The sequence below is a fragment of the Nerophis ophidion genome, linkage group LG06, assembly GCF_033978795.1.
Source record: "Nerophis ophidion isolate RoL-2023_Sa linkage group LG06, RoL_Noph_v1.0, whole genome shotgun sequence".
NCBI classification, from domain to species: Eukaryota; Metazoa; Chordata; class Actinopteri; order Syngnathiformes; family Syngnathidae; genus Nerophis; species Nerophis ophidion.
In genome coordinates this window covers 77,861,553-77,881,924 of record NC_084616.1, presented here as the reverse complement: position 1 = coordinate 77,881,924, position 20,372 = coordinate 77,861,553, and the positions used below count along the sequence as shown (strand labels likewise).

Below are 20,372 nucleotides of genomic sequence, written 5' to 3'. Positions count from 1 at the left end.
GCCTTCCAAAACTTGTATTGATAAACACAAACAGGAGTCCAAGAACATCCAATTGTCATTACAGACTACATTTATTAACCATCATTCAATCACAAGCATTTAAGTTAGCATTTTGATGAACTTAAAAGGGTCCAATTGTAGAAGGAAACAGAAGAAATATGTTACAATACAGAAGACGTTTGATGTAGTTTCACCGGATCTGGAAAAAACAGAGAAGAAAAGGGTTAATTTGCTGGAAAACGACTGAAGGAACACTAAAAATTAAACTAAAGTCAGATATGTGGGCAGGGAATGTGCAAAAAGAAGACAAACACAGTGCTGCCCACCACTGCCAACAGATGACAAACTTTGAGTGCAGCAAATCTGCCTTTTACTGTTTGCTTCGACACGATAGAACGTCCGAACATAAAAACTCCTCAGTAAGAAAGGTAGCTATTTGCTGTTCTAAAAGTTGCTCGATGACGTAAACCAGTAGCTCCCAAACACTGGGCCGCGGAAGAATTTAGTATAATTTTTTAAAAATTTTTTACTTATATTTTTTTTATTAAATCAACATAAAAAACACAAGATACACTTACAATTAGTGCACCAACCCCCAAAACCTCCCTTTTTCATGACAAATAAAAAAAAATTAAATAAAAAAAAAAAAAGAATTCCCCCCCCCGCCCACAAACCCCCCAGGACCCCCCTCCCTCCCCCCCATCCCCCAGTACTATGTCATCAGTTTCTGATTCATTAAATTGTATAACAGTGCAAAAATATTGCTCATTTGTAGTGGTCTTTCTTAAACTATTTTGAAAAAAAAAACTAAAAATAACTAAAAACTTGTTGAAAAATAAACAAGTGATTCAATTATAAATAAAAAGTTCTACACATAGAGGTAATCATCAACTTAAAGTGCCCTCTTTGGGGATTGTAATAGAGATCCATCTGGATTCATCAACTTCATTCTAAACATTTCTTTACAAAAAAATAAATCTTTAACATCAATATTTATGGAACATGTCCACAAAAAATCTAGCTGTCAACACTGAATATTGCATTGTTGTATTTTTTTTTCACAGTTTATGAACTTACATTCATATTTTGTTGAAGTATTATTCAATAAATATATTTATAAAGGATTTTTAAATTGTTGCAATTTTTTAGAATATTTAAAAAAAAATCTCACGTACCCCTTAACACAGTGGTCCCCAACCACCGGGGGGCCATGGCCCGATTGGTACTGGGCCGCAGAAGAATTTTTTATTCATTTTTATTAAAAAAATAAATAAAAAAATATTTTTTTATTTTTTTTATTAAAACAACATAAAAAACACAATATACACTTACAATTAGTGCACCAACCACAAAAACCTCCCTTTTTCATGACAAAGAAAAAAAAAAAAAGCCCCCCCCCCCCAAACAACCGGGCCGCGGGACAAATTAATAAGCGTTGACCGGTCCGCGGTTACAAAAAGGTTGGGCACCACTGCCTTAGCATACCTTCAAGTACCCCCATTTGAGAACCACCGCCCTAACTAACCAAATCTAATGACTGGCTTATTAACAAGAACGTTGGAATTAGGAAGTTGCAGTGATTTATATTAGCTTGACATGACAGAGAAGAAATATTTACATTTACCGTATTTTTCGGACTATAAGTCGCAGTTATTTTCATAGTTTGGCCGGGGGTGCGACTTGTACTCAGGAGTGACTTATGTGTGAATTTACTAACACATTACCGTAAAATATCAAATAATATTATATAAGCTCATTTACGTAAGAGACCAGACGTATAAGATTTCATGGGATTTAGCGATTAGGAGTGACGGATAGTTTGGTAACATATAGCATGTTCTATATGTTATAGTTATTTGAATGACTCTTACCATAATATGTTAGGTTAACATAGCAGTTGGTTATTTATGCCTCATATAACCTACACTTATTCAGCCTGTTGTTCACTATTCTTTGTTTATTTTAAATTGCCTTTCAAATATCTATTCTTGGTGTTGGATTTTATCAAATAAATTTCCCCAAAAATGTGACTTATACTCCAGTGCGACCTATATATGTTTTTTTCCTTCTTTATTATGCATTATCGGCAGGTGCGACTTATACTCCGGAGTGACTTCATGTTTGTACATATCCTATTCGCTGATGCTGTTCTGTTGTTGTTATTGCTGTTGTTGTTGTCTCTCTGTCTTATCCCCGCTATTTCCCCCTCCGTCTTCCTTTTTTTCCTCTTTCTATCCCCTCCTGCACCAAATAATAATATGAATCAAGTACAAATCAAATACAAATAAGGCAACAAGAGAAGTATCCCACGCTTCTCTTTCGTAAAGTAAATCTGTACAGCCGACATGGGCTTCTACATCAACTACATGATTTGCCTGAGTCGCTGGACAGGACAAAAAAAAAAAAGTAAAAAAAGAAATGCATCTTTCCATTGTCACTCTTCTAAATTTAGATTTAAAAAAAAATGTTGTTTTTAGGTTACAATTACTTTCGTTTTTGACCAATTTATTTTGAATATTGTTTGGTAGTATTGTTATATGTAATTTATACATAACTTTTATAATACTGTACTCTACCAGTTCATTGAATTTTAATAAGTTTAACAGTTTTAATATTTGGCTTGTGAGTTCCCTGCATTTAAATTGTCATAAATCCTAACACCCAAAAATGTAATCTCTTTTGACGTATAAGTGAAGTGAAGTGAAGTGAATTATATTTATATAGCGCTTTTCTCTAGTGACTCAAAGCGCTTTACAGAGTGAAACCCAATATCTAAGTTACATTTAAACCAGTGTGGGTGGCACTGGGAGCAGGTGGGTAAAGTGTCTTGCCCAAGGACACAACGGCAGTGACTAGGATGGCACAAGCGGGAATCGAACCTGCAACCCTCAAGTTGCTGGCACGGCCACTCTACCAACCGAGCTATGCCGCATCTAATGAAGCATCTACCCTTTTCCTAAGCGGTGATGGAGTATGTTGATGCACTTCATCTTCCAGATCAATAACACAGCTCCACATGACACTGGTGAGCCTTTGATGTGAGCGATATGAAAAGCGTTGAAGGACAGCGAGTGGCTGTGCCTATCTCAACTGTGTGGTTGATCCAGTTTTTGAAAAACAACACACACCCGAGCTTTAAACATCGAAACCCAGTTCTTATTTAGAGGAATTACCTAGGATTTGATTGAGTATTTCCACCTCGTGGCAGTATTTTATTGGGCCGGTAATAGACATGGCAATGACACTTGGAGGAGCTTACAGGGCAGTACTGTAATCTACAGTAACACACACTCAAGCCTACTATATTGGGTGAAATTAGTGTCAAGGTGACTACATGGGTGTTACAGTATTTCATGTCTACAGCGTTCTATTTGATTTATAACTAATACATTCAGTCAGACCGCGGTAGACAAGGGATGACTGTATAGCGATAGGTGGCCACAGGTTACAATTTGAGAGTGGGCAGGGCAGACTTACTCATGCCAAAAACTGGAAAATTGCACTGAACAAAAATGCTTATAAAGAAAGAATTGGAGAGGCTCACCGTATATTTGTCCCATTTCTTCTCTGGGTCGTACGGCTCCCAGCGACTGGCAGGGAAAATGTGCTTGTTCTTTTCGTACCAACTCCTCAGCACCACTTTCCCTGCGTGTGACTTGTGACCAGAATAGAAAGATATCAAATAATGTCTAAAGTAGACAACATATTGGCAAGAAAAAATATATTGACAAAACATTAAAATATATATTTATTGACAAGGGATGCTATATTGACAAGCAGGATATTATAAATTTCACTTTAAATGGAATCATACTAGCTGAAGAAAACATTGAATTTACTTTACCACATCTTTGTTTCCTTGCAGAAGTGATGGGCAATATGCCCTAAAGTCTATATAGCCATAACGACATATACCACAGTATATTATTTTTGCAAATAAATTATGTTTTAAGGCTGACTGAGCATTTGTTATAACATTGGTTCTGTTTTTGCTGTGTTGTGTTGCATTCTACTTGTTCCTAAATGGTGGTCCACAAGGTCCCTACCACTTTCTAATCCATTATTAAAGTTGAATATTTAAGTTTTTTTGAAGTCGTAGAACAATTACATACACAATTCATTTTACCAAGTAAAACTACATTTACTAGTTCCAACAATACTAATGACATATATTGCCACCAGGGGCCAGATCCACTAAAGGTTTGGGTGTACTAAAACACGTGCAAACTTGATAGTACATGCAGAGCTGATTTACTAAACGTGTGCAAAGTGGATTGCGTCTGTTAAGTGAGCAGAACAGGGAGTGCAATCTATTTTGCGCCACTGTCCTCATTAATATGCAGAATATATGCTGATCATCTTAACACCCACAATGTTGGGAGGATATGTATATATATATATATATATATATATATATATATATATATATATATATATATATATATATATATATATATATATATATATATATATATATATATATATATATATATATATATAAATCAATCAATGTTTATTTATATAGCCCTAAATCACAAATGTCTCAAAGGACTGCACAAACCACTACGACATCCTCGGAAGAACCCACATAAGGGCAAGGAAAACACACACTTATATATATATATATATATATCTTGATTGGATTATCCAGAGAATAGTGCTCGATACCGTGGTAGAGCGCAATATGTAGGTGTTCCCTCAATCATCAGGAGAAATCTCCTGATGATTGAGGGAACCCCTCATGAAACAGTTCTGTAGAGATGAAGTAGTCTTGTGATTTTTCCCACACTTACATATTGCGCTCTACCACAGTATCGAGCACTATTCTCTGGATAATCCAATCAAGATATATATATATATATATATATATATATATATATATATATATATATATATATATATATATATATATATATATATATATATATATATATATATATATATATATATATATATATATATATATATATATATATATATATATATGTATATATATATATATATATATATATATATGTATATATATATATATATATATATATATATGTATGTATATATATATATATATATATATATATATGTATATATATATATATATATATATATATATATATATATATATATATATACATACATATATATATATATATATATATATATATATATATACATACATATATATATAGACATAAATATATATATATACATACATATAAATATATATATACATATATATACACACATATATACAGTGCCCTCCATAATTATTGGCACCCCTGGTTGAGATGTGTTAAAAGCCTTAAAATAAATTCAGTGTTTATTGCAGAAGAATACTGTCACACTGAAAATTGTAGGAAAATGTAGCCTTCAACTCAAATGAATTGTAAGAAAATAAAAAAATCCCTGACTAAAAAATAATTATTTTTCATTAAATCACCTGTTCCACAATTATTGGCACCCTTAACAATTCCCAGGAAATAAATATAATTGAAGCATTTCTGTCATTTCTACAGTAGTTTACAAAGTTTACCAGAGTACGTAGGAACATTTAATTAGTAATTCATCACTTCCTGTTTCCCTGGGGTATAAATATGACGTGACACCGAGGCCATTTCTCTTATCCACTCTTAAACATGGGAAAGACAAAGGAACACAGCATACAAGTGAGGCAGATGTGCGTCGACCTTCACAGGTCAGGCAGAGGCTACAAGAAGATTGCCACTCAACTGCAGCTGCCCATATCCACTGTGAGAGGAATAATTAAGAAGTTCAAAACAACTGGAACAGTGGTAAATAAGCCTGGACAAGGACCCAAGTTTATTTTGCCACCACGCACAGTGAGGAGGATGGTAAGAGAAATCAAAAGATCTCCAAAGCTCACTGTTACAGAATTACAACAAATGGTAGCATCCTGGGGTCACAAAGTCTCCAAATCAACCATCAGGCGCTGTCTACACGCCAACAAGCTGTTTGGGAGGCATGCACGGAGAAAACCTTTCCTCACTCACAATCATAAACGCAAGCGTCTGGAGTTCGCCAAACGGTATTGGGGCTTCAACTGGGACCGTGTGCTTTGGTCAGATGAGACCAAGATTGAGCTTTTTGGCAACAAACACTCTAAGTGGGTCTGGCGTACCACGAAAGATGCGCATGCTGAAAAGCACCTCATACCCACTGTGAAGTATGGGGGTGGGTCAGTGATGCTGTGGGGCTGTTTCACTTCCAAAGGCCCTGGGAACCTTGTTAGGGTGCATGGCATCATGAATGCTTTGAAATACCAGGACATTTTAAATCAAAATCTGTTGCCCTCTGCCCGAAAGCTGAAGCTGGGTCGTCACTGGGTCTTTCAGCAAGACAATGACCCTAAACATATGGCCAAATCTACACAGAAATGGTTCACCAGACACAAAATCAAGCTCCTCCCATGGCCATCTCAGTCCCCTGACCTCAACCCCATTGAGAACCTGTGGGGTGAGCTGAAAAGGAGAGTACAGAGGAGAGGACCCAGGTCTCTGGATGATTTAGAGAGATTCTGCAAAGAGGAATGGCTGAAAATCCCTCTTTCTGTCTTTGCCCATCTTGTGAAACATTATAGGAGAAGATTAGGTGCTGTTTTGTTGGCAAAAGGGGGTTGTACAAAATATTAACACCAGGGGTGCTAATAATTGTGACACACATTATTTGATGTCAAATAAATATTTCTTTATGTGGGATTTTTTCCCCACTGAATAAATGCACTTGTATTGAAGGTTGGATTTTTCTCTTTTTTTCCATTAAGGTCCCATATTATTTAGAAAAAAAATAAAATAATTGGAAGCTAAAAAACACATCTCAACCAGGGGTGCCAATAATTATGGAGGGCACTGTATATACATACACATACATACATATTTATATATATATACATATATATACATACATACATACATATATATATATACATACACATAAATATGTACATACACATACATATATATACATACATACATACATATATACATACATATATACATACACATAAATATGTACATACACATACATATATACATACATACATACATATATATACATATATATATACACATACACACACATATACATACACATACACACACATATATATACACACATACATATATATATATATATATATATATATATATACATACACACATACATATATATATATAAATATATATATATATATACATACACACATACATATATATATATAAATATATATATATATATATATACACACATACATACATATATATATATATATATATAAACACAGAGACTCCTTCATCCTACGTGTGCGTTTCAACATATTTGGACCGTCAGAAATAAAAAAAATATTAGACATATCTATTCAGCAATTTCCTTTTATGATTTTATAGCTGATGGATGATTCAAAGGCTGATTAAAACAAATTAAATGGATGCATTTTAGTATCCTGCAGTGTTTTTAAGTGGCGTTTGTTTATTCGCATAAAAGATATATTAACATATTTACAATATGAAAAAACAGTTTCTGAAGAATGCTTTTTTTGTTTCTTGAGCACAGTAAGTTCAGCCTCTCCACATTAACGCATCTGCAGCATACAAAAAAAGTGGGTTTCAATGTGGATGCGCCTCATGACTACTACTAAAATGCCCATAAAAAGTGGTACATGACTGCTGCTTGTTTAAAAACATAGCAAAACGCCATATGTAGTAGCATGATAAGATAAATAAATAAATGATAAATGGGTTGTACTTGTATAGCGCTTTTCTATCTTCAAGGTACTCAAAGCGCTTTGACACTACTTCCACATTTACCCATTCACACACACATTCACACACTGATGGAGGGAGCTGCCATGCAAGGCGCCAACCAGCACCCATCAGGAGCAAGGGTGAAGTGTCTTGCTCAGGACACAACGGACGTAACGAGGTTGGTACTAGGTGGGATTTGAACCAGGGACCCTCGGGTTGCGCACGGCCACTCTCCATGGTGAAAGCTACGTAGTAAACGCAAAAACATTTCAATAAGGCGGTCTGCATCGGTTATGATTAGGACGTGCAAGTTTAGTAGATTGCAAGCAACACGCCCGCTAATACCACACATTATTTTATAAATTGCACACGCTGTTTAGCACGTGGTAATTGCATCTTAGTAAATCAGGCCCTTGATCCTCTGAGAAAAGGGATTGACTTATTTTTACACTTGTATGAGCATTAGGAATGTAATAAAAATGACCTAAGAGACAGCCTGCACGCTTAATAAAGGATTTATGATGGATCCAGAAACAACTTAATTTACGTAACAGAAGGTTTTGTCCTTACCTCATCTTTCTCTACAGTAGCGTCATTGACCAGTCGGATGTCATCATGGACATCAAAGCTGAAGAGAGGACCTGAGAGAAAGACAAAGAGTCAAACTTTTTAGTAAGGCCATACTGTAGTTTCAAAACATATTACTATTTAGTGTCTCACTGTGATGTTTTGACAGTTTCTTAACACAATACAAAATTACCGCATTTCCTTGAATTGCCGCCGGGTATATACAGTATTATATATACAGTAATATATACAGTAATATGCGCCTGCCTAAAATTACTGCCGGGTCAAATTCATTTCGCAAAATAATTAGTGCATGCTTAGCATTACCGCCGGCTAAGGATTAACGCCGGGTCAAACTCGTTTCGCAAAATAATTAGCATATGCCTAGAATTTCCGCCGGTTCAAACTCGTCACGTCACGAGTGACACTTCACCCGTCACCATTTTCAAAACGGAGGAGGCTGATTTCAATAATTTGAAATCGCATAAAGGGAAGAAGATTAAGAGCTATTCAGTAGGATTCAAGCTCCAAGCTATTGAATATGCTAAAAAAAACAGTAAGCAGCTATGTTTTATTAATATACCGTAGCTGCGTGTGTCAAATATGAGTCATTAAATGACTCCCGCCTCCTGGTGGTAGAGGGCGCTAGTGATCCTTCTTGCGACTACTCGGCTGCAGAAGAAGTGACAACAAGCAGCAAGAGTGAGCAGCAATCCTTTATTTTTTCCTCTCGCTTGCACTTTTAACATGGAGGATTACATATCTAAAATAAAACACTTTTCTAAACTGGACTTTCAATGGAAGCAGGAGGTAATAAAGGAAGATCTCCATCGAGACAGAGAGACTTTTAAAACTGAAGAAAGATAAGGAAGACTTCTATAAACAAGTTATCGATGCTTTTGATCAGAAGGAGCTGTGCATGGACTTCATTTATAAGTAAAGGTAAGACCATAATAACGTTTTTTTTATTAAATGTGCTTTTCATGGTGGTATCCTTACATTACATTCAAATGTATAAGTGCAGGCCTACATTTACCGCATGCCTTTGGTAAACGCCGGAGTGAGAAGAGGTTTTAAATTAATTAGCGCCCCGGCGGCAATTCAAAGAAATACGCTAGTCACTTTGTTAAGTAAAAACCTGCATGTGCACAAACTTCAGATAAACAATTTCAAGACTTTTTAAAACTGTAAGTGACAACTTTGCACAACTTTTAACGGGAGCCGTTCTCTGTGCACATTTCCCCTTTGCTACCAACAGTCTGAAAGCATGTTTATTTTTAGAGGGAACTAAATTCCTTGGAGGTTGTGTAATTGTCTTATGTTCTAATCTAGGCTGGTGAAACTGCATTTATGTTGGCCGATATCCCAATTACAAACAATTGGGAACGATCATGCTTGACTTAAGAATAAAATATGAGGCTATTCACTTCCTGACTTACCCGATTTGCCTCTGGCTTTGGTCACAATGAAGTCATAGAAGCTATGGTGCTAAATGGAGAAGCATAAGGAGACATTTGCTTGACAACAAAAAAAAAAATATATTAAGCAAATAAATGTTTGTTTTATTAGCCACTTTAAGTCAGGTGTGCTCACATGTGGGATTATCAGATCTTCCTTGATGTACATCAGCTGCTCGACACCAGCGGACCTGCACAGAAAGCAACACGTTTTACTCATTGTTTCTATTACACCTTTAAGGTGTGACATTGTTATTTTTAGCATCTAAAAATAACAATGTTCAAGGTTGTTCAAATGTGTGGTTAAAGTTGACAAGGTTGCATCATTATAATTGAAATGAGGTATGCCTTTCGACTATGAAGCCTAAATTGCCTCATTGAGTAGGTGGAGTGAGTAGAGCAGAGATCGGGAACCTTTTTGGCTGAGAGAGCAAAGAAGCCAAATATTTTAAAATGTATTTCCCTAAGAGCCATATAATTTTTTTTTTAACACTGAACACAACTAAACGCGTGCATTTTTAAGTAAGACCAACATTTCCAGAGTATAATAAGTCTCTTGTTCTTTGTAATAACATTGTTATTCTGAAGCTAACTGTGGAGGGGGTGTGGCCTGCGGGCCTGCAGCAAAGCAGGATGTTGCCAGGACCGGCCTCGAAATCAGCGACAAGTGCGTAGATGGCCCACCTGGGCCTTTTTATCTAATCACCTGTCGCTCTGTTATAAGCAGCAGCCAGGAGGAGAGACAGGGTTGGGGCTGGAGCCAGAGCGCGAGTGACGACGAAAGAGAAAACGACAATTGCTGTAAAGCAACTGAGAGAAAAATAAAATAAAACAATATTGTAACCCTAAAACAGGCTCTTGGTGGTCTGAAGAACCCCCAGGAGGGCAAGCCCCACACTAACCAATAATAAATAAATGACTTCTTACCATTAACGCAACGTCTTGAACATAAAAATGCATGACAATGTTTTATATTTTGAACGTTGTTTTTAACACTGTGATTACAAGTGGAATTATTCATTACTTATCCTGTTAAGCAATGTCAGCTCAGATTTATCCGAGAGCCAGATGCAGTCATCAAAAGAGCCACATCTGGCTCTAGAGCCATAGGTTCCCTACCTCTGGAGTAGAGAAATAAAGCCAAGTGAGATCACAATACAGTCCCTCCAGAAATTTGCGACGTGACATTCGTGATAATTCACACAAATTCAACCAATCCCTGTGAATTATGCACGGCCTCGCAACTTTGTACGATCCTCGCAACATTTCTGCGCATTTTAGCCAATCAGCGTAATTTTTGCCAATTGGATTTGTCTCTTGTTCAAATGTGCACATCGACTGTTTAATCCAAATTGATGTCTGTTTCTTGTGTAGATAGGCCTGGCTTGATAACTGATGAGTCAATTAACAGAACAATAAATTAAAATTAAGTTTTTAAGTTTTCCAGCGTCAATAGATCACCTAGTGCAGGGGTCTGCAACCTGCGGCTCTTTCGTGCCTCCTTAGTGGCTCCCTGGAGCTTTTCAAAAATGTATGAAAATAGAAATATATGGGGGGAAAAAATATATTTTTGTAATAGGGTTTTTCGAGGACAATCCCACTATTTATATTAAACATGCCTTTCTGATGAGAGGATTTGGCGAGTGTCGTTTTGTCCTACTAATTTTGGCAGTCTTTGCACTCACCAGAGTTTGTTTACATGTACAATTTTCTTGTTTTGTGCCACCCTTTCTTTGTCTTGTTTGTCCACCAAACTATTTATGCTGTGTGTAAATGCACAAATGTGAGCTTTATTGATGTTATTGACTTGTGTGGAGATTTGTCCTACTGATTTTGGCAGTCCTTGAACTCACCAGAGTTTGTTTAAATATACAATTTTCTTGTTTTATGCCACTCTTTCTTTGTCTTATTTTGTCCACCAAACTATTTATGCTGTGTGTAAATGCACAAATGTGAGCTTTATTGATGTTATTGACTTGTGTGGAGTGCTAATCAGGCATATCTGGTCAGCGCATGACTTCAAGCGAATCAATGCTAACATGCTATTTAGGATAGCTATATGTACATATTGCATCATTATGCCTCACTTGCAGGTATATTTGAGCTCATTTAATTTCCTATGTCCTCTGTGTATTTAATTTATATCTGCATTTCTCGTGACATAGTATCTGTATGTAATATTGGCTGCATTTCTGATAGTTGTTTGTGTGCCATGTTGTTCCAGACCACAGCAAACATAACCCAGCTTGCATATATTGTTATAAATCCATTTGAAGAAGACAGCCCGCCATTTTCTTTAACCTGGACCTTTGCCCATTCTAAGCCAGTAATATCTAAACATTATCTCCCCCTCTAATAAGCCTTCGTTTTACTAATGTTTTCCAATTTTGTAAAACTGGGTACAATAAATATTATATTTCAACATTTCTGTCAACAAAGATTTGTGTCAGCCTGCGACACAGTCATTTTGATAGTAGGCTAAAGGCCTACTGAAAGCCACTACTAGCGACCACGCAGTCTGATAGTTTATATATCAATGATGGAATATTAACATTGCAACACATGCCAATACGGTCGGGTTAGTTTAGTAAATTGCAATTTTAAATTTCCCGCAAAGTGTCCTGTTGAAAACGTTGACGCTTATGTTGACGTGTGATTGTGATGTTATTGGTTGTAGCTGACATTTTATCCCAGCCCCACTCACGGCTAAAAGTCGTCTGATTTAATCGCATAATTAGACAGTATTCTGGACATCTGTGTTGCTGAATCTTTTGCAATTTGTTCAATTAATAATGGAGACGTCAAAGAAGAATGCTGTTGGTGGAAAGCGGTGGATTACAGCTGCCTTTAGCAACAAACACAGCCGGTGTTTCTTTTTTTGTTGTGAAGCTTTAATATGGTACAGAGCGGTCAAGCGAACATGTTTCTCTACCACATGTCAACCGGCAGGTTTCGGTGAGAAAATTGTGGTAATAATTTGGCTATGAGCTTGCGTCCTCCTGCAGCTGTCAAAGAGGCAGCTGCGACTTTCTTGGCTCCTCCATGGCTTCCATCAGAGACACTGGCGGTCACCACACCCCTCCGACTTTCAGGTATGACTTTATAATCTCACTAAAACACTAGTAACACAATAAGCAGATAAGTCTGCTACTTCCGGTACAGGCAAGGCTTTTTTTTATTAGCGACCAAAAGTTGCGAACTTTATCATCGATGTTGACTAAATCCTTTCAGCAAAAATATGGCAATATGGGGAAATGATCAAGCATGACACATAAAATGGACCTGCTATCCCTGTTTAAATAAGAAATTCTCATTTCAGTAGGCCTTTAATATAGCTAATATAGACACTTACGTCATGTGTTGCCTTCATTATAACACTTACATACGGCTTTTAATTTTTTTGCGGCTCCAGACAGAATTTTTTTGTATTTTTGGTCCAATATGGCTCTTTCAATATTTTGGGTTGCCGACCCCTGACTTACTGTATGCATCTTTATGGGCTTTAAGAGCATTCAGGTTTTTCATCGGTTTCACCAGCTGTGCCACAGGGAAATCAATCAATCAATCAATGTTTACTTATATAGCCCTAAATCACTAGTGTCTCAAAGGGCTGCACAAACCACAACACAAACCACTACGACATCCTTGGTAGGCCCACATAAGGGCAAAAAAGGAAAAAAGTGCAGTTCTACTTTAAAGGCCTACTGAAATGAGATGTTCTTATTTAATCGGGGATAGCAGGTCCATTCTATGTGTCATACTTGATCATTTCGCGATATTGCCATATTTTTGCTTAAAGGATTTAGTAGAGAACATCGACGATAAAGTTCGCAACTTTTGGTCGCTAATAAAAAAGCCTTGCCTGTTCCGGAAGTAGCAGATGATGTGCGTGTGACATCACGGGTTGTGGAGCTCCTCACATCTGAACATTGTTTATAATCATGGCCACCAGCAGCGAGAGCGATTGGGACCGAGAAAGCGACGATTTCCCCATTAATTTGAGCGAGGATGAAAGATTCGTGGATGAGGAAAGTTAGAGTGAATAATAAAGAAAAAAAAAGAAAAAAAGACAGGGCAGTGGGAGCGATTCAGATGTTATTAGACACATTTACTAGGATATTTCTGGAAAATCCCTTATCTGCTTGTTGTGTTACTAGTATTGTAGTGAGATTGTAATGTCGTACCTGAAAGTCGGAGGGCCGTGGCCACGGGTGTGGTGACTGCCAGTGTCTCTGAGGGAAGCCACGCAGCTGCCTCTTTGACATGTGCACGAGGAACGACGCAAGCTCCGCTCATGTTTACAACAAGAGCCAAATTATTACCACAAATTTCTCACCGAAACTTGCCAGTTGACATGTGGTCAGGACCCATGTTCGCTTGACCGCTCTGTTCCATAGTAAAGCTTCACCTTCGGGAATGTAAACAAGGAAACACCGGCTGTGTTTGTGCTGCCAAAGATGCCCGCAATACACCGCTTCCCACCTACATCTTTCTTCTTTGACTTCTCCATTATTAATTGAACAAATTGCAAAAGATTCAGCAACACAGATGTCCAGAATACTGTGGAATTATGCGATTAAAGGAGACTACTTATAGCTGGGATCGGGCTGGAAAAAATTGTCCGCTACAACCCGAGACGTCACGCGCACGCGTCATCATACTGACGTTTTCAACAGGATACTTCGCGCGAAATTTTAAACTGCAGTTTAGTAAACTAAACCGTCCGTATTGGCATGTGTGGCAATGTTAATATTTCATCATTGATATATAAACTATCAGACTGCGTGGTCGCTAGTAGTGGCTTTCAGTAGGCCTTTGACTTTAACTTAACAGCTTGCAGATGGCCACTTCACCACTAGGTGTCATCAGAACCTACTTTATGCTTTTTCTGAACAATTGGCAGAAAACATAAACCATTAACCCTGGCTAAAAAGTCGGTGATCTAACCTGAGTTCACTGAAGTCCTTTCTTAGGACTTCTAGGGCCTTCTGCAGAAAATTCTGCATGGTGTTGCCTTTCTTCATCTGAGAGAAACGCACACAAAGATGGTGTGAACAATTTTGATGAGACATTTTCACAACTTTTCTTTAAATACGAGCCACTCCTGACCTTGACAGTCTTTCGATGGCCGGATCCATCCCAGTAGCTGAAGGTAATCTCGATCTCCTCGTCTGAAAACTCACAGGTTTAGAAGCATGTGTATGTGTAGAAGTATGTGACAAGTTCATCTGTGTGTGTCTTTGACACTCACTCTTGATCTTCTCCTGTTTGAGCTCCCACTCCTGCCTGAGCTCCTCTCGCAGTCGATTCTCCTCCTCCTGAACCCAAAGGCACCAAAGTTCATCAACAAAAATTGACAGAGGCACATGCCAATATGTTAAATAAAGTTGATAAGTTAAAGTACCAATGATTGTCACACACACTCGGTGTGGCGGAATTATTCTCTGCCTTTGACCCATCACCCTTGATTACCCTGGGAGGTGAGTCGAGCAGTGGGCAGCAACGATGGCCGCGCCCGGGAATCTTTTTTGGGTGATTTAACCCCCTATCCCAACCCTTGATGCTGAGTGCCAAGCAGGGAGGTAATGGCTCCCATTTTTATAGTCTTTGGAAAGACTAAGCCGGAGTTTGAACTCACAACCTACCGATCTCAGGGTGGACACTAACCGTATATCTGGCCAATGCAGAGCTTTTGTCAATCCCTGCTATCCTCGGATTTTCAAGTCTATAAAGAGCTGCTGCCAAAGTCTAACAGCAACTTTCGAAAGCTATGTGTTTTGGTAAAAATAAAAACCATCACAGCACCGCAAAAAACATGTAAACTATCAGATGGAGGCCGGAGGCCGCACAAGAGTCAAACTATTGTAACCAGTGCTCTGGTTGCTCATGTGGCCCCCGGTAAAAATAATTGCCCACCCCTGGTTTAAGCTGCTGATTGCAACGTGGTTCTTAGTTGTAGTTTTGATTACCGAATTTGGAGGTGGTGAAATCCCCATGTAAAATCAGTAATACTAATCACTAGCATGTATGTCAGGGGTGGGCATTACGTCGATCGCGATCGACTGGTCGATCTCGGAGGGTGTGTCAGTCGATCTCAAGCCAGGCATTAAAAAATATACATAAAAATGAGCAATCATCAATCATACCAAGACTTCACTTTCGTCAGTTGTTTGACATTCTCGGCACCCGAGGATCTTGTGAGATGACGCTGGCTGCTGCGAGCTCATATTTAAGAAAAAAATCACTAACAGGGCGGACGCAGAGAAACACATTTTATTTCTAGAGACTCCGTACCTACTGTCAAAACTCTAAAGAGCGACTGCACAGTTCCTGTCTTCACCATAAAATACCTGTTTCATCCTCCCTGTGCTAACAAAATAAGAGTCTCAGAAAGCTAGCGTGCACAAGCTAGCAAGCTACGGAGTTTGATGCCAATGTATTTCTCCCCCGCCCTCAGCGACCGCTTTCTCACTTGCTTGCCCACCCGCACACTCACTGACGTCACTCACCTGCTGCCAGACATTAAAGGGCCACACACATATGCTACTCTCATAACAAAGTGTTTAAAAAGGAGTATGCAAGTTGGACAAATGAGATGCCAAATCCAACCACTTTCATGTGGTATTGGACAGAAAGGAGGACTTTTTTTCTCCTCCATTTGAAAATGCGGACGTTATCAGCACCACTGTCTAATTCCAACCAATGCAAGTCATCAGAATCAGGTAATACACCAACTTATATTCTTGTCTTCGTGAAAGAAAGACATCTATATGTGTTAAACATGCTTGTATTATCATTAAACACCATTAACTTGTTAACAAAAATGTCTCTTTCATAAATAAATAAATATAAATTATAAATAGGAATGAGGTAGATCTCCTCGACTTGGTCAATTGAAAAGTAGCTCACCTGCAGAAAAAGTGTGAGCGCCCCTGATGTATGTGGTATATCCAATGGAAATTAACATTGAGCTGGAGCATTTTGAAAAGCCTTACTTTTGAGAACTTTCTATCAGGCATGGGGTCGGGAACCCGCGGCTCTTTGATCGCTCTGATGTTGCTCAGCCGCATACTTGCCGACCACCCCCGATTTTTCCAGAAGGTTTTCGGATTTCAGTGCCTCTCCCAGGGAAAAATTGTATGATTTTCACCCGGACGACAATATTGATGGCGTGCCGAAATTCGCGCTCTCTGAAACATGTCATCACGCCCGCCTTTACACATTGCTATCTACGTGCCGGCCGGTCACATGTAATATGCGGCCTCTGTTATTACACGAAAGTGACTGCAAGGCATACTTGTTCAACAGCCATACAGGTCACACTGAGGGTTGTGATATAAACAACTTTAACACTGTTACTAATATACGCCACACTGTGAACCCATACCAAACAAGATTGAGAAACACATTTCAGGAGAACATCCGCACCATAACACAACATAAACACAACAGAACAAATACCCAGAATCCCATGCATCCCTAACTCTTCCAGGCTACGTTATGCACCCCCCCCCCCCCCCCAAACAACTTTAACACTGTTACTAATATACGCCACACTGTGAACCCACACCAAACAAGATTGAGAAACACATTTCGGGAGAACATCCGCACCATAACACAACAGAACAAATACCCAGAGTCCCATGCATCCCTAACTCTTCCGGTCTACATTATACACCCCGCCCACCTCAACCAACACCGGGGGGTTAGCATCACGCTAGCTGTGATGCTAACGGTGTGGTGCGAGTGGTAATACTAGAGAGAGAAGGTGCAAATCTGGTAACAAATGGAGGAAGAATTAATTCCCAAGAAAAACAGCACCGGATCCATCATCTGGCGGTGGTTTGGCCTCAAGCGGGAATACGGTGAACATTTATGCGGCAAAAGCGTTGCTACAAAAAGTAGCAGCACTGCAAATGTAGCATCATTTGAAAAGTCACCCTCTCGAGAATAAGGAGTGCTTGAAACTCTGCATGTCAACATCTTCGTTCGGTGCCACGCCAACAAAATGCCGAGGTAACTATTTCCAGATCGACACCGTGTGAAAAAAAATATCAACAACAAAATGAGCTAACGTCCACAGTAAACTAGCACATAGCGAAGGACATATACTATTTGATATGCAGCTCATTTTTATGTGACACTTATTAAAACATCTTGTGTGACATCATGCACAAAAGTGCACCTTATTTGTTTTTAACTATTATAGTGGCGTTCTGTACAAAAAGTACACTTTCATTTAGTGTTGTTTTGATAAGTCATCTTTGTGACCATCCATCCATCCATTTTCTACCGCTTATTCCCTTTCGGGGTCGCGGGGGGCGCTGGCGCCTATCTCAGCTACAATCGGGCGGAAGGCGGGGTACACCCTGGACAAGTCGCCACCTCATCTTAGTGACATTGTGCACAAAAGTGCACATGTAGTGGAATTTCTGACCCTTATACAATATTTATTTTCTGTTGAAGTTCGAAAAAGAAAGTATATCAAAAAGCCTATTCTGAATCACTGGACTAGCAAATGTACGGGAAAGTTGAATTTGGGGTCGCGCCAACCAGTCTACAAGAATGTGATGACTGTTTGTTATGACTAAGAGATCCACGATTGTTTGGAGCCAGCAGTTGCAAAAGAAAAAGACCACATGAGGGAATCATATAAAAATCTAGAGGACCAATATTTGATATGATTTGCATGTTTTCGTTTGATCCTGGATCCTCTGGAGGACGATGTCTGTCTGCATGGGCAATTTAATCCAACCTGTACTTTTGGATTAATGGGTGAATAAAACTTTTGCACTAAAACCACTTTGTTTGCAGTGTAAGCTTCGGACAATCCACCACACACTAATAGCCTTTTTTAAAATATCTCTGACAATCTTGCACTTCCTGTTTTAGAAATGCCATGAATGTTTGTGCCACTGCTTAATAACTGTTTTATAAATACACTTTTGGTCAATTGACTTAGTTGTGATTTCCCTCTGTGCATTAAAGTTTAAAAGTAGCATATATTAATGTAGTATGAAGAAGAATTTTTTAATGTGGACACATAGAATCATCATACTGCTGTGATTATATGCATCAAGTGTTCATTGAAGGCTGAGGCAAAATATGGAGATATATATTGTGTATCGTGACATGGCCTAAAAATATTGAGATATTAATAAAAGGCCATATCGCCCAGCCCTACTCCGGAATATATATTGGTTTACATAAAGTCAATGGTACACACCTCTCTGTCTCGATCAGGAAGAAAACTTGTGTCTACATCTGGATTCTTTCCAAGCTTCTTCTTCTTTACAGGAACATCTGTGAGCAAAGATATGATCTAATGACTTTGTACACAAACAACTTGTAATTACTGCATATAGAGTACTCACAATCCTCTTCATCCTCCTCTTCTTCCTCTTCCTCCTCCTCCTCTTCTTCTTCTTCTTCACCGTCGATTTCCGGATTGAATGACAAACTGGCAATTTTCCTCTTCTGTTCTTCTTTCCTCTTCTTCTCCTTCTGCTTCTCAAGCTTTCTGCAAGGAATGTGTGATGATTACTTTGACAAACTCACTGGCCATAGGATTAGGTACACGTGCATAAGCCAATAACGGAGTATCTAAATACACCCCCCCACACCCTCACCAAGGGCCACAAAATGATTAACCGAAGGCTGTGGGGGCCTTTTGTGATATTTTTCACTTTCTAAAAATGCGTTAAAAAAACAGACATTACATACATTTAGGTTATGTGTGTCAAGATTGAGCTTTTTGTCATCATATTACTACACCTGTTAATGTTAATTTTTTCCATTTTCAAATTTTTTTCCCCAATTTTTTTTAAATTTTAAACTTTTTACAATGAACAGCGGGCAAAAAAATAAATAGTCACAAGCTGCAATTTTCCAAGAGGGCACATTTTTGAATCCCTGATTTACCGTATTTTTCAGATTATAAGTCGCTCCGGAGTATACGTCGCACCTGCCGAAAATGCATAATAAAGAAGGAAAGAAACATATATAAGTCGCACTGGAGTATAAGTCGCATTTTTGGGGGGAATTTATTTGATAAAATCCAACACCAAGAATAGACATTTGAAAGTCAATTTAAAATAAAGAATAGTGAAGAACAGGCTGAATAAGTGTAGGTTATATGAGGCATAAATAACCAGCTGCTATGTTAACCTAACATATTATGGTAAGTCATTCAAATAACTATAACATATAGAAGATGCTACTGTATATGTTTACCAAACAATCTGTCACTCCTAAGTGGTAAAACCGATGAAATATTCTTCCTGGATGTCGCTTCCAAACAACTCTGCCAACTCCAAAGGTATGCGCCGCTTCCACTTGTCCTTTTCTGCTGCATATTTCACTACATCCAGTTTGTAATCTGCAGTACATGATTTCCTTTTCGGTGCCATTTTTGTTCAGCCCTTCTCAGTTTTTATAAGTTACCGCCAACGATGAAATGATCCATTTTGATAACTTCGGCAGTAGCATATAGCAGTTAGCATTCAATGACCCACAATGCACTTCCGCCATGACCCTTCCCCGCCGAATTCTTATTGGTTGACGTGTGTGTGACGATTGCTGACATTTTCTT

The 20,372-nt window shown here is 38.3% G+C and overlaps 1 protein-coding gene across 1 annotated transcript in view; it reads right to left on the bottom strand.

The window, feature by feature from the left end:
• Positions 1-47: 47 nt before the first annotated feature.
• Positions 48-20,372, bottom strand: part of fam50a (family with sequence similarity 50 member A) — a 32,641-nt gene continuing 12,316 nt past the window's right edge. Inside the window, exons 4-13 of the mRNA XM_061904895.1 lie at positions 19,156-19,301; positions 19,008-19,084; positions 15,033-15,099; positions 14,891-14,952; positions 14,729-14,805; positions 9,918-9,972; positions 9,764-9,812; positions 8,328-8,398; positions 3,545-3,655; positions 48-199 (exon numbers count right to left, since the gene is read on the bottom strand). Coding sequence (XP_061760879.1) covers positions 191-199; positions 3,545-3,655; positions 8,328-8,398; positions 9,764-9,812; positions 9,918-9,972; positions 14,729-14,805; positions 14,891-14,952; positions 15,033-15,099; positions 19,008-19,084; positions 19,156-19,301 — 724 coding nt within the window. The 3' untranslated portion in view covers positions 48-190. The remainder of the gene's footprint in view (positions 200-3,544; positions 3,656-8,327; positions 8,399-9,763; positions 9,813-9,917; positions 9,973-14,728; positions 14,806-14,890; positions 14,953-15,032; positions 15,100-19,007; positions 19,085-19,155; positions 19,302-20,372) is intronic.